This window comes from Mesoplodon densirostris, chromosome 1 (assembly GCF_025265405.1).
Source record: "Mesoplodon densirostris isolate mMesDen1 chromosome 1, mMesDen1 primary haplotype, whole genome shotgun sequence".
NCBI lineage: Eukaryota > Metazoa > Chordata > Mammalia > Artiodactyla > Ziphiidae > Mesoplodon > Mesoplodon densirostris.
The window spans coordinates 178,485,942-178,499,453 of NC_082661.1; the positions used below are offsets into that span (position 1 = coordinate 178,485,942).

General features: G+C 47.4%; 1 protein-coding gene across 2 annotated transcripts in view; it reads right to left on the reverse strand.

Annotated features, from left to right (window-relative positions):
- Positions 1–3,089: 3,089 nt before the first annotated feature.
- Positions 3,090–13,512, reverse strand: part of SGPL1 (sphingosine-1-phosphate lyase 1) — a 50,754-nt gene continuing 40,331 nt past the window's right edge. For both annotated transcript variants that reach the window (XM_060112477.1, XM_060112485.1), the window contains exons 8-15: positions 12,269–12,357; positions 10,205–10,310; positions 8,736–8,834; positions 7,948–8,097; positions 6,592–6,830; positions 5,064–5,210; positions 3,994–4,114; positions 3,090–3,491 (exon numbers count right to left, since the gene is read on the reverse strand). In XM_060112477.1, coding sequence (XP_059968460.1) covers positions 3,351–3,491; positions 3,994–4,114; positions 5,064–5,210; positions 6,592–6,830; positions 7,948–8,097; positions 8,736–8,834; positions 10,205–10,310; positions 12,269–12,357 — 1,092 coding nt within the window. In that variant the 3' untranslated portion in view covers positions 3,090–3,350. The remainder of the gene's footprint in view (positions 3,492–3,993; positions 4,115–5,063; positions 5,211–6,591; positions 6,831–7,947; positions 8,098–8,735; positions 8,835–10,204; positions 10,311–12,268; positions 12,358–13,512) is intronic.

Sequence of the window (13,512 nt, forward strand, 5' to 3'; positions counted from 1 at the left end):
AACATATCCTGGCCCCTTTTTCTCTAGGGTTTACCCCAAAGCAAGTAGGGGCTCAGGGAACCAAGTCCTTTGGCAGAGACTATACAGCAAAGGTGGTATTCCTTGGCTTGATTCTGGCAAAGTGTGAATGGGCTGAGAGCCAGAATGAAAAGCTGGGTTACCTGAAGGACAGAACTTCAGAGCCTGACTAACCCTTCAGAAAGACTTCTCACTTCCTATTCATAATGGGACAAGAGGCCCAGTGGTTACTTGTGCAGATATCAAGGAGTTCCATCAGCTCCCAAAACAAATGTAGGGCTTGAAATCAGTGTTCTTTGGTGAAATGGATCCACACTGCCCAGCTGGGGGGTGGAGACCACCCCAGATGGCTCGATCCATCAGTAAGATATAAGCAGGTGTGGATGAGGAAGGTGACTGAAACTTAAGGCCCTGGCCCCGAGGAACTGAAGATGTGAGTTCCAGACCTTTAAACAGGTGTGGCCACCACTCCTGGTGGAGCTACCAGGAAGGTGCTTGGAACTGAGCAGAACTGCCGCTCATCCATGTCTGAACTGGTTCTGGTATCAGTGGTCACACACAACCATTTCAACACAGAGGGGCGCTTCTCACCAGCAGCCGGTTTGGAGCTGCCAGCACTCCAGTAGGTATCTTCCCCGTGTGCCTGAACAGACACATGAATATGATCATCCACATGATTAAAACTTGGGGAATTTTATTACTTAATTGCTTCTTAAGAGATTATTGCTGCAATTAGGAAGGGAGCCTTGAGATGGAAAAGGGGGAAGTTAAAGACAAAAAAGATGTAAAAGAGGCCGGTACCGTTTCCCGGGTATAAAACTCGTCATGTTAAAAGTGACATGGCAGGGCTTCCCTGGTGGCGCAGAGGTTGAGAGTCCACCTGCCGATGCAGGGGACGCAGGTTCGTGCCCCGGTCTGGGAAGATCCCATGTGCCGCAGAGTGGCTGGGCCCGTGAGCCATGGCTGCTGGGCCTGTGCATCTGGAGCCTGTGCTCCGCAGGGGGAGAGGCCACAACACTGAGAGGCCCGCGTACCGCAAAAAAAAAAAAAAAAAAAAAGTGACATGGCAGTATATTCATGCGACTACTTAATTCTAACCCAGAAATGAGAGTACAGTTTTTGCAGAGGCCGATGTGACACCTGCTAGCAACAAGACATGATCAAGACATTCCACCAACCTCTGCCAGACTGTTACTCATGTGTACAGGTGTACAGAATAGAAAGCCCACACGTGTTGGGTCAAACTAACGCTCCTGATCATAACCTAAAGTGGCAACAGCAGGTCCCTTCGAAAAACACCATCACGCCCCGCCCCCCCCCCCCCCAAGCAATGTCACAGCACAGAGGAAGGTCCCAGGAGACACCGGAGGCAACAGCACTCTCTGCAGGACACGTGCTTCTCCATTTCAGCAGCTCACAAACCGCAGTGGTGCCTGCTGGGTGGTTCTGGGCCCCTGGACTTCCTCTATCCAACCTGAACACGCTGGAGATCCAGGGACGGTTCATGCACACTCTGTCTCTCAGGAGGTGCCCAGCAGTTCAGCCACCAGGGGGAACGTGACTCTCACGTCCGAAGGATCTGAGCCTCTAACACAAACACACCCCAACCATCCTTGGAACCCACAGAAGACAGGATGAAACACACCACACCAGCCCTGCAACGACACGGCCAGCTGGTCACAGTTAGTCAGTGTGGAGGAAGTACAGAGCTGAAGAACACTTCAGACAACCGTGCCAAGGATCTGGCGGGAAGTCCGGGCGTCGTGGCTCTCCCGGCCAGCGTTCCCAGAGAAGAAGGCTAGAGGAGACCAGCCTGAAGAGGCTGAATGTTCAGGAGTCCCTGAGAGGGGTAGAGGGACAAAGGAAGGTTCCTCCTGACTTACCCCTACCCAGGTAAAAGCCTCAAGGACTGATGCAGTTCCCCTCGGCCCAGGTCAGGAGTAGCCCGTCCCCGCTGAGGAAGAAGGCACATGGTGTGTCAGCATGAGAGTAGGACAGCGGCTCAACCTAGATCAGGGCCCCATGTGGGAGGCAGAGGGTGGGGAGTGGGCGCAGGGTTGGGTCCTGTCCCTGCGCCACCCTGAGCAACCAGTCTTACGAAGGAATCCCAGGCCCTAGGCCACAACTGACACTTGCCACCATGTCTTCCTATTCCAGAAAGTTTACCTCATCCTAGCCAGGGCCGAGGAGGTTGGAGCACCTGAGGCTTAACTGCCGTCGCGCCTTTGGGAGCTGGTTAAAGGGGGAAGCGGCAGGAAGAACACAGAACGGAGAGGGGTTCCCCTCGCCTTGGGGGCTCTCTCACGCCCTCCTCACACCCACCCCGGGTAAGTCAAGGCAATTTGTGAAGGTGCTTCGAGCTGTTCCTTCAGGCAGACAAACGTGCTTGATGACTTAGAGCAGCAGGGAGGGGAGGACTGCTACCAACTCTGGTGACACATTTGAATTTGGGTGCTCACCCCACTCTGATCCTCAGACAAGTATAGAAAAGGGCCTGGTTCCGATCATCACCAGCCCAGCAGAGAGTTCAGGTGTGCTCTCACACTGCCAATTCAGAGAGGCAGCGCCAGGGCCCCAGAAGGTCCTAGATTCTCTGAAACCGCATCCTTTTCCTCATCCATGGAAACAGGAACAAACCAGTGGGAGCATAATTTCCAACAAGAATCTTCAAAGATGATGACAACCAAGTGTCAAATGGGAACGGCAGGCACCGCCGAGGACCAGCGACTGCTCCAGCCCCTGCCTTGGTGGACGGAGCAGATCTGCTGGACTGCGCCGGCCCCACATCACAAGAACAATGGCTGGTCAACCTGTGTCCTCAAGAGACAACACAAGCTGCAACAGAAGGGACCCTGAGACGGAGGGGGAGTGGGAAAGCCTCCACTTAGAGCAGACCTCACCCGCCGAGGGCAACGTCGGTTATGGAACACTTCCTGTCTGACTAGCCCACCTGCCTGAGGTAACAAAGCAAACCTTTTCCTACCTCGTAAACTGTAGCCCAGCTTCCCTAAGGAGTCAGGACCGGTCAGAGCTGCCACACCGTGATTAAGTGAAGCTGAAAGCAAGAGAGGTTAGAGAAGGAAATGTTTAAAACAGTTTCCAGGGTAACATTTAGAACAAGGGCAAAACAATTACGTCATGGAATCCTTTCGAGTCTTCACATTAAAAACCACAACAGGACGGAAACAAGAACCCTGAGGACCAGGCTGTCTCACGGTCTGCTTCGTTGTGCTCTGTGGAGCGAAGACCAGATGCTGAAACCAGTGGCCTGTCCCACACCCCGAGAACCTTCTGAAGGCCAGATGCACCTCGGGGCCACGGAGGATCCCCGCTCAGCGGGGTTTTGGAGAACCATTCATCTGGCTGCCCTGAGTTACAGTGTCTGTGCTGAAAAGGCTGTCCAAGAAGACGGAGGACAATTCTGCCACCAGGTTCCTGTCGACTGTAGCCTGGGCCATGCCGTAGATCGCACCCTACAAACCCAGTCAAAGAGTGTCATTAGAGATGAGGGGTCCGGAGCAGACAGCGGTCGTGCGTTCCTTCTCCCACCATGCCCCCCTCCCCAGCCCAGGCACTATTCGAGCAGAAAGGCATAGGATGTTTTTCACAGGCATTTGCCAGGCTGCCTTTCTGCCTAAAGAACTGTCCTATGGGATTTGGTGTAGAAAATTCTGGAGGAAACAGGCTTATTGCCTTTCCTGTGTCAAAATTTTCTTTTTAAATGGACACTACCGCCACCTGCCTTTGTACAGCACTTTCAAATTTACAAGGTGCTTATTATGTCTAGCATACCTCGTCTGAGACTAAAACAAACCCTGGGAATGGGTGAGCAGAGATCATCAGTTCCGACTAATAAGGAAAGAGGTTTGTGGATAAGGGACAGAGGCAGGAACAGACTGGAGGTCATCTGATTCTTTCAAGCCCACCAACACCACCTAAACTTCCACAGGAAGAAAAAACCCCAAGTGTCCCTACCATTCCTGTGGTCTTTGCTTTCGGATTCTTCATGATTTGAGTGACGGATTCCCGGATGTCCTTTAGGAACTGTATCGCTACTCGCTTACGGGTGTGTACCAACGTGATGCAGAAATGAATGCTATGGGAGAAGAAAGACAAAGTGAGATGAATCCTGGAAAAAGAGGGGAAAAAAGGTTCTGAAATCAAGCAGCCCCCAATACAGGAATTTACTGATTGCTTCTTCATGTTGCTCGTGACAAGTGTAGTCAAAGTGCTCCCAGCCGTGGGCATCAGGGCTCTCAAGTACACAGGCTGTCAAGAGGGCTTCATGCCCTCAGCGTGACCAAGAACCACGCTGACAAGATGAATACAGCTGGCTGTTCTGTCCTGCCCCTCCCCTCAGAAACTGTCCACTGCTGTTCCTTCAACCATGTGACAACCCACAGGACGCTTTTATCTTAGGTGGTAAACCCTCATGGGGCTAGGGCCATATGGCTGGGGTCTCAAAGGTCTTCAGGGCAAAGAAGAAACTGACTGCCCCTGGAGGGAGATTGGGGTACAGCAGGATTGTGAAGAGGAAAAACTGGAATCCAGATGGGACTGGCAGGGGCAAGACACATGACAGGATCGGGGGGTGCGTGGAGGACACTAGGAGACCTACTCTGTTGAAGCAGAGTGTTTATTTAAAGGCATCCTGGAAGATTAGGTTAGAAATGCCTATGGAAGGCGACAGCAGCAGACCTGAATGATTCCAGGCCCTTGATTAGAGGCCCTCCATTACTCAGGTCATGAGAGCACCTGTGGATGGGACAGAACAGAGCCCAGAAAGAGATGCAAGTGTGTGGGGGGTGGTGGGAGATGATCTCATGACCGACCACTCGTCTCAAGGCTGCCACCTAGTTTGCCAGAGTTAAAGCTAACAGTCTTGTTCTTGATGTCAAATAACTCCAAATGGCAAGACAGACATCCTAAGATCCTACAGTTGCCACTACAGTGCTGGGCTCTAGCAGTCACTCCCTCTACTTCAGGTCACCTTGCTGCCCAAGTCCTTCAGCAGTCAGGGAGCAAAGGAAAGTCTTCAAGCTCACCTGGGTGGGAACTGCAACTGGTTCAAGCTCCAGCCCTTGGCATTCATGAGGTTGAATAGTCGGTAGATGTCAAAATCATGGGAGCCCAGAGCAATGACTGACAATTGAGGATTCCCCAAAACAAAGATGCCTTTGATATTTTCCAGTCTTAAAACAAACAAAAGGAACAGAAAGGAAATTCAGGCACGTACATTCTTCTGGTCATCTCATGTCTCCCTTATAACAAATCTAACCTTTGGGGGCTTAAATTTTCTCATAAGGTGGCTAGACTGAGATCAGTGGTTCCTAAATATTAAAAATATTTTAAGGCTCAACCCCCAATAGATCCAGTGACTCAAGATTGTTGGCTCTTAACCTGTCTGCCCAACCCCCAAATTATGATATGCCCCCCAGGGGTACCTGAGGGATAAACAATGTACTTTTTTGTAAATCCTGGAAAAATAATCCATCTCTCTTTAAAAAAAGTCATCCATGTAGGGCTTCCCTGGTGGTTCAGTGGTTAAGAATCCGCCAGCCAATGCAGGGGACACGGGTTTGAGCCCTGATCCAGGAAGATCCCACATGCTGTGGAGCAGCTAAGCCCATGTGCCACAACTACTGGGCCTGCGCTCTAGAGCCCGCGGGCCACAACTCCTGAAGCCCGCACGCCTAGAGCCTGTGCTCCACAACAAGACAAGCCACTGCAATGAGAAGCCCATGCATCACAACCAAGAGTAGCCCCCGCTCGCCGCAACTAAAGAAAGCCTGCGTGCAGCAACAAAATAAAAAAATAAAAATAATAAAGTCATCCATGTAATCCCTAAAGCAAGAAATGGTACAGCACTTCTCAGCAGATGGGTGTAACAGGACCACATGCAGGCCTTTTTCAAGTGAGCCGTGCCTACTGGCTGCTTTCATTCACCCTCAAGATCGTGAAAAGGCCTGCCCAATCCTGGTGACACACGGACAGCCAGGCAGGTGACACACGAAGAGGTGTGTTAGACAAAGCACACAAGCTGGTTCTAGCCTTAACCCCAGATTTCACCACCCCTCCCGCCCTCCCCCTCTCCAGTTCTTCTCTTACTCCAGCGATTCTCCAAGTGTGACTCAGACCAGCAACATTAGCGTCCACTGGGAACTTTAAGAAATGCAAATCTTCAGACTCCCATTCCAGACCTACTGAGTCAGAACTCTAAGAGTGGGCCCCAGCAATCTGCGTCTTAACAAGCCCTCCATGTGACTGATTAGGATTCAACCTCAAGTTTTGAGAACCACTGTCTTAACCATTAAGCTGTACATCAGCACCTGGTAAGAGCTGCCAGTTGTTAGGGACATCCTTGGAGACAAAATGGCCTACAGATGAAGCCTGGGTGTGGCCTCCACGTCACAGCACAGCAAGGGAGCTTACCCCCGCAGGCCAACACCACACTCCTAAAGCTGCGGGGCCTGCAGACGGGCTGGAGCCATGGCACTTGGCCTAGCAGCTGCCTTGAGCCTATAGCAGACAGAGCAAGGGACACGGCAGAGCCCCCCAACCTTCCAGACATACTCTGACTTGAGGAAGCGAGTGGTTTTGATGATCTGCTTGGTAGCTTCAACGTAGCCGCTCTCACCGAAGTACATCAGGGCGGCCCAACAGGCTGCACTGATGCCACCAGGCCGTGAGCCCGCAATGGTTGGGGAAGCGTAGATGCCGCCCTGCCAATCTGTGTCAACGAAGAACTGATAGTGCCTGTACTTCTTGTCAGAGTATAACACCACTGAAGAGCCCTTGGGAGCGTAGCCATACTGAGGAGGAGAAGCAGACAGGTGAGTGTACAGTTCCATGCGGCAGACCTGCCCCAGAACTCTCTTCATGCAGATTCCCCGTGTCTGTCAGTTTCCCTGTGTTCCCACTCACATTACGATTTCCAACTTATTTATTAAAGAGTATAAGAAACTTCGGGGGGGGGGGTTCATGGGGTTTAAATTCTCTATTTTAGGAATGAGGAATCTGAGGCCCAGGAAAAACAACATCTTGTCTAGTTAATGGGTTTGCTTCCTATCTGTCATGCAGCATAGTTTTCCTTATTTAAGACAGTACCCCAGGGAGGTATGTCAGGATGGAAGCAAAGATAAATTTCCACTGGAAGCCAGGACAGGATGGAATTGAGGTCACTTGTAGCAACTAAAATCACGATCTGACTCCCTTTCCATCCTTTTTGCTTAGTATCATGCTTCCTTCTTAAGAACACCATGGTGCTCAAAATCTAGAAGCTACTTAATCCAGCTGTAAAATGAACTATATACTTCACGAGTGTGCCCTCCTAATTAACTCACTGAAGCTAATATGTGACTGATGTTAACCCCTGAGCCACACAAGGATGGACAGTAAGAAAAAGGGCACTTTGCCTCAGTCCACCAGGGATAGCAGGCATGGACATTTCAAACATTACAAGCCAAACATTCCTGAGCACAAAGTTCATCCCTTTTTCAAAAGGACTCTTCCAGTGATAACCTCCAGTCACGCAGGTACAGCAGCCCCAGGAGCATGGGGGCTGCAGCATCAGCATACCTCCTCTTAGGAGCTCTGGTTATCAACCTCACCTCCTCCCCCCACCCCCAAGGCTTCAGGGAACCTTTGTATAAGGGCCACTACACTAGCATGTCCCAGTTACATACAGTCACTGGATACAGAAATTCTCTTAGCTGTGACGTAAAGATAACAGGTTCCTTTTCACTACTGCTGGTCACCTCTAGCACTGTACCTTGTCATATGAATCAGCTGCCTTGGTGAGAGCAGAGAGCCAGATTTAATTTTATATTAATGGGGGAAACTAATGCTTTAACCAATTTATTTTATTGGTAGTAGTCAAAATAATCAACTGTCTACTTTGATTAACATGCGGTCTCTTCCCTCACTCACCTTATGAGTATCAGCTGAAATGCTGGTCACACCTTTCACCCGGAAATCAAATGGCTGCTCCAGTGGGTATCCAGCTTTCTCCATAAAGACGATGAGGAAGCCCCCCAGACAAGCGTCCACATGAAGAGGTATTTTGTATTTGACAGCCAGCTAGTTCCAAAAACCAAAGACCATAGACAATATCAGTTATAGCCCTACAACAAAAAGTTTGCAAGACACGGGTGGAATGGTGGGATACAGGCCCAAGGCATTATGTACTGTCTTCCATGTTTTAAAAACCTGGCTATTTTTGACATTTTTAATAAAGCTTGTCTTTCAAATGTGGTTGTCTTTCAAAATAATTCATCTGAATGTGGTTTCTATTTTATATTTAAATACACGGGGCCTCAAACTCACCTGCAAAATCCAGCAAGAAATGAGAAGCACTCTGATTTAGGCTGGGGGCGGGGAAGGAGGGAGGGGTGCTCTGGGGCAGCATGGTGGGCTCTGGCAGGCATGCCCTAAATGGAGATTATTTCCTGATCTCAATCAAAATGTCAGTACTGCTTCAGAATGTCCAGTTTAAACAAAGCCTTCCTCCTTGTGTTATCCCTCCCCCATAGCAGAAGCTAGTCACTTTCAGAGGCTTCGGCAGAGCTGTGCAGCTTATCACAGGGCGGATGAGAGCTGTTCATCACCACTGGGCTAGAATCTAAACTCAAAATCGCTTCTTTTTGCCAAGTACTGCACCATTAGATTCTACTTTAAAATCTCCGTCTGCCTGCCTAGTAGTCCATTCTCGCACATACCTTGGCCACATCAGGGACAGGATCTATCACACCATGAGGAAACTGGGGGGCAGAACAGACGAGCATGGCAGTGTTCCTGGAGATGGCTCTTCGCATTGCCTAAGGATTTAAAGTTGAAAGGAAAGTGAGAAGCCACATCACAATCCCTCCTCTCTTCTGCCACCAGGAGCAATCTAGGCTACCAGCCTCGAGTTCCAGTTCCACTAGCACCCCTGCTTCACCTCTCCAACCTGGAAGAAGACCACCGCCCTGCCGTGCTGGCCGGACACAAACATTTGGGGGAAACAGTCTGAAAGCCCAATGCAAAAACAGCAGAATCACTGTGAGGGTAAAAAAGAATATTCGGCTAAGAGGCAAAAGAGCCAAATGTGAGTCCTCGCCCCACCTGTTAGCAATGAAGCCTTGAGGAAACTACGTAACTTCAGCCAGTGTGTTTCCTCGGCTGCAATAACACTGACAGCTCCTACGACCTCCCCAGGTTGTCATGAGGCTCAAATGCGATTCTGATAACACTCTGAAAACTACAGAGTTCTTCTGTGTAAATGCAAGGCATAAAAATAATTACTAAAGGAATATTACTCTGGCTTAAACAATCCTGCCATTGGCGATAATGTGGATGAACTTGGAGGACATTACGCTAAGTTAAATAAGCCAGACACAGAAGGACAAATACTGCACGATCTCACTTATATGAGGGATCTAAAACAAACTCATAGATGCAAAGAGTAGAACTGTGGTTGCCAGGAGCTGGAGGATGAGGGAAACAGGGAGATGTTGGTCGAGGGGTACCAAGTTCCAGTTATGCAAGATGAGTAAGTTCTGGAGATCTAATGTAGAGCCACGTGACTATGCTGAACAATACTGCACTGTACAGCTGAAACCTGCTGAGAGATCTGCAGGGTGGTCTTAAGTATTCTAACCATGAAAAAAGAAAATGGTAAGTACGTGAGGTGACGGAGATGTTAAATAGCTTGACTGTGGTGATGATTTCACAATGTATACATGCATCAAAACACCAAGTTGTATACTTTATACACAATTTTTTACTTGTCAATTAATTGGTTAATACCTCAATTAAGGTGGGGGGGAATAATGCTAGTGCTAATAAATTGTACAGTTTACTTCTGAAAAAAAATTACTATTATAATGGCAATGGTACTAATTCAGGCCAATCGAAAACGACAGTGAGAGTCTTAGGGCAAGTTAGTCCTGGCTCATTTTACAAATAGAAGAGAAAGTGATGGTGCTGAAGCAAAACCCAGGTCTTTAAAGTCTCAATTGAGTCTCATCTTCCTATTAGAGTTCATGAAAAGACTGAAGCTGCAGTGACTCACCACTGCCAGTGGCAGTTTTTGCAACCCTGGCTCCTACAATCAGAGGCATTTGAGCCTGTCTGTGTGTGACACAGGAAAAAGCACTTCCTGCTTCTTGCAGCCCAAGACAGACAACAGCCCTTCAGAGGAACTCACCTGAACATCCACCTCCATCACTTTGTTCAGTGGAACCCGTTTAATCTTCATCCCAAAATAGTTGGCTGCTTTGTCAAATGCAGCATGGGCACTCTGGGGGGCTACACTAAAGGACAGGGAAGAAGAAAACAGTGAAATTCAAATCAAAACAGGGTTCGAGAGACAACATGGTTAGCAGCTAATCTAAATCAGCAGGAAGAAACTTCTGATTATTTTTAGTCCAGTTTTCAAAACTGTTTATATTGTTTTATTTTTCTTTTTAAGCACAGACAAAAAGAGGTCACTTGATTTTCTAGAGAAACCTTCTCCCTACTTCTTCCTGCTACCAAATCATTTTGGCAGCAGGAAGAACTTGGAAATAATGCCACATGGAGGGATCCCAAGCATAAATCAGGGCTGACAGGGAATCTGGATCAGATCAACAAGCGGTGGAACCCTCTAGAGGTTGCCTACCTAAAGGCAGGTACTTCAGTGAGGAGCAAGCTTCCTGACACAACACGTGTTCAAGCAGAAAACATAAGACTGCTCAGCAGGGATATTAAAGCAGTGGTCAAGTATCAGATCAGTGGTCTTCTCCATCTCTGAAAGACCATGATCCTATGAAAAACTAAAATCCCCATTTTTCCTACATATTTGGGAGCAGCATTTCAAACAGTATTGAAAAAGGAAACCAAGTCATTTGCTTTCAGACTTCCCTCAATTACTCCTCTCTTACAATTAATCTGTTCCCTTTAAGGCAGAAAAATCGCTATCACTGAATAAGTACCAAGCATCAAAGGTTCATGCATGAAGAGAGACGGCAGCCTGACTTACTCTCTTAGGCTAGGTATGAATCACAGCATGAGATCATGTACGACAAAACCCTTAGTCACTGACACTTGTGGAAAAAAATTAACCCAAGAGATGTGGTATAAACACACTGTACAAGGAGGGAAACTAGAGGAAAAAAATGCAACCAAGTATCAAAGTTATGTCCATGGGGTGGCAATATGGGTACATCTCAAGAAGATTTTTAAAAACTTTCCTCCCAGAACACAGGTGTCAGGCTGAAATTTTCTTAGGGAGCACCCCGAGGCAGCCTATTATATTTAAGTAACTTTCACTGAACTGAGATAAGTAGAGAGCTTTCCTTCGGCGCGAGATAAACTTATAGCATCACAGAATTCAAAGATGTAGTCCTATAACTCTGTCAACTTTTAGAAAAAGGATCTTGTTCTTGCTTGCAATACACACCATGTATAAATCTGGGTGGTTGGGAAAGAGAATGACCTTCAATATTAACTAGCAGATCCACTTAGGACTTTGCTGAATGTGAAGGATAACGGTCAAGGGCACAGGACGGGAGAGAAGAGGACTGGAATTACCAGAGGAAGACAAGAATCAGAAAACAGATTATCAGGCTATTTCACACAGCAGTATTCCACACAGACAAACCTAAAAGGGGAAAAAACCCAGCCACACATACAGTCAAGCCCTCTGTATCCATGAGTTCAACCACCCAAGGAAGGAAAATATTCAGGGGGAAAAAAGTTCCAAAAAGCAAAACTTGTATTTGCTGCATACCGGCAACTGTTTACACAGCATTTACACGTTAAGTATTCTAAGTAATCTAGAGATGATTTAAAACCATATGGAGGGGCTTCCCTGGTGGCGCAGTGGTTAAGAATCCGCCTGCCAATGCAGGGGATACGGGTTTGAGCCCTGGTCCAGGAAGATCCCACGTGCTGCAGAGCAACTAAGCCTGTGCGCCACAACTACTGAGCCTGTGCGCTAGAGCCCGTGCTCCACAACAAGAGAAGCCACCACAATGAGAAGCCTGCACACCACAATGAAGGGTAGCCCCCGGCTCGCCGCAGCTAGAGAAAGCCTGCCTGCAGCAACAAAGACCCAATGCAGCCAAAAATAAATAAATTTTAAAAAAACACACACCACTATATGGAGGATATGCATAGGCCATATGCAAATACTATACCACTTTATATAAGGGACCTGAGCATCGAGGATTTGGTATCCATGGGGGTCCTGGAACCAATCCTCCATGGATACCAAGGGAACTGTACATACATTTCTGGAGTTTTGATCCCATTCTCGAAGGCCAGTTCCCGATAAGCTTTACAGGCCATCAGAATACTTTCTGTCCCCCCGGAGGTCACCTGTAATAAAAAAGAGAAGCCATCTGTGGAAGGGAGTTAGGGATAGCTATCAGCATGCACTTCCTGCCTTGATCTTGAGGGTATCTGATGCAGAAACAGGTGAGATCTTGGATGCATGCTGCAGAGCAGATGCTTCTGTCCGCCAGAAGGAAAATTTGACTTTATTGGCTAAGCCCAATCTTGGTTCAGGAGAAGAATAAAAACTACTAAATGATTAGAAGCTCCACACTGTATGAACAAATGTACATCTGCCCAGATCCCATCTGTGCACAGCCCGCCTACATTTCTGTTGTTCGTCCAGTTGCAGATAGCATAGGGCATTTTACCCCATCCAAAAGCATCAGGATTACTGACTTTGATTTAAATTTTTAATGCCCATTGAAGAATGTGAAACTGTGAAGTTACAACTCTAGTCAGCTATGCAATACGTTAGAAGACCAAGAAGAGACACTCAGATATTCCAAAGTAAACTTGTGGTTTTGACAAGTTTGAAACACAGGAAAAACCAGAAGCCTCTACTTAGAAGTTTGTTAACTTACTTACCTGAAATTAAAAAAAAAAAAATCCTAATGTTTTTAAAGTGAAGAAAAATGTTCTCCTGAAGCTAGGCCTAGCACCTCTGATACAGGTGAATTTCTTTACCAGAGTTGATACAAAAATACTCAGAGGTCATTTCATTCATCTTGTCTTCCTCACTGGACTACAAAACTCATGAAGGTGGGGACCGTTCTGTTCAAGACAATATTCCTGGCGCCTAGCTAGTAGCTGACACCTACCAGACCCTCCATTAACATTTCTTAATGCCTGATTTGACTCTCAGTAAACCATGACCAATACAGGCATGTCATACCCATCTGGCTATCCTTTGGTAACATCTAAGAATAAAATAATTTCAAAACAAACGGAAAAAAAAGCCATAGCACTGAGCTAGATGGATATATCCTTAGATTTATCATCTCCAAAGATTCATATAATCTTAGAAAGCTTTTCCATTTTACAGGTAAGAAAACTAAGCCCCAAAACTGAGAGACTAAGTGATTCATCCAATGTCATCCATCTTTTGATAAAAAGTAAAACTTTCTACATTTTCATATTTAGTGTAACTTAACATGAGATGAAATGAGAGCAGGCAATGACTGAAATTTCCTAAAGTAA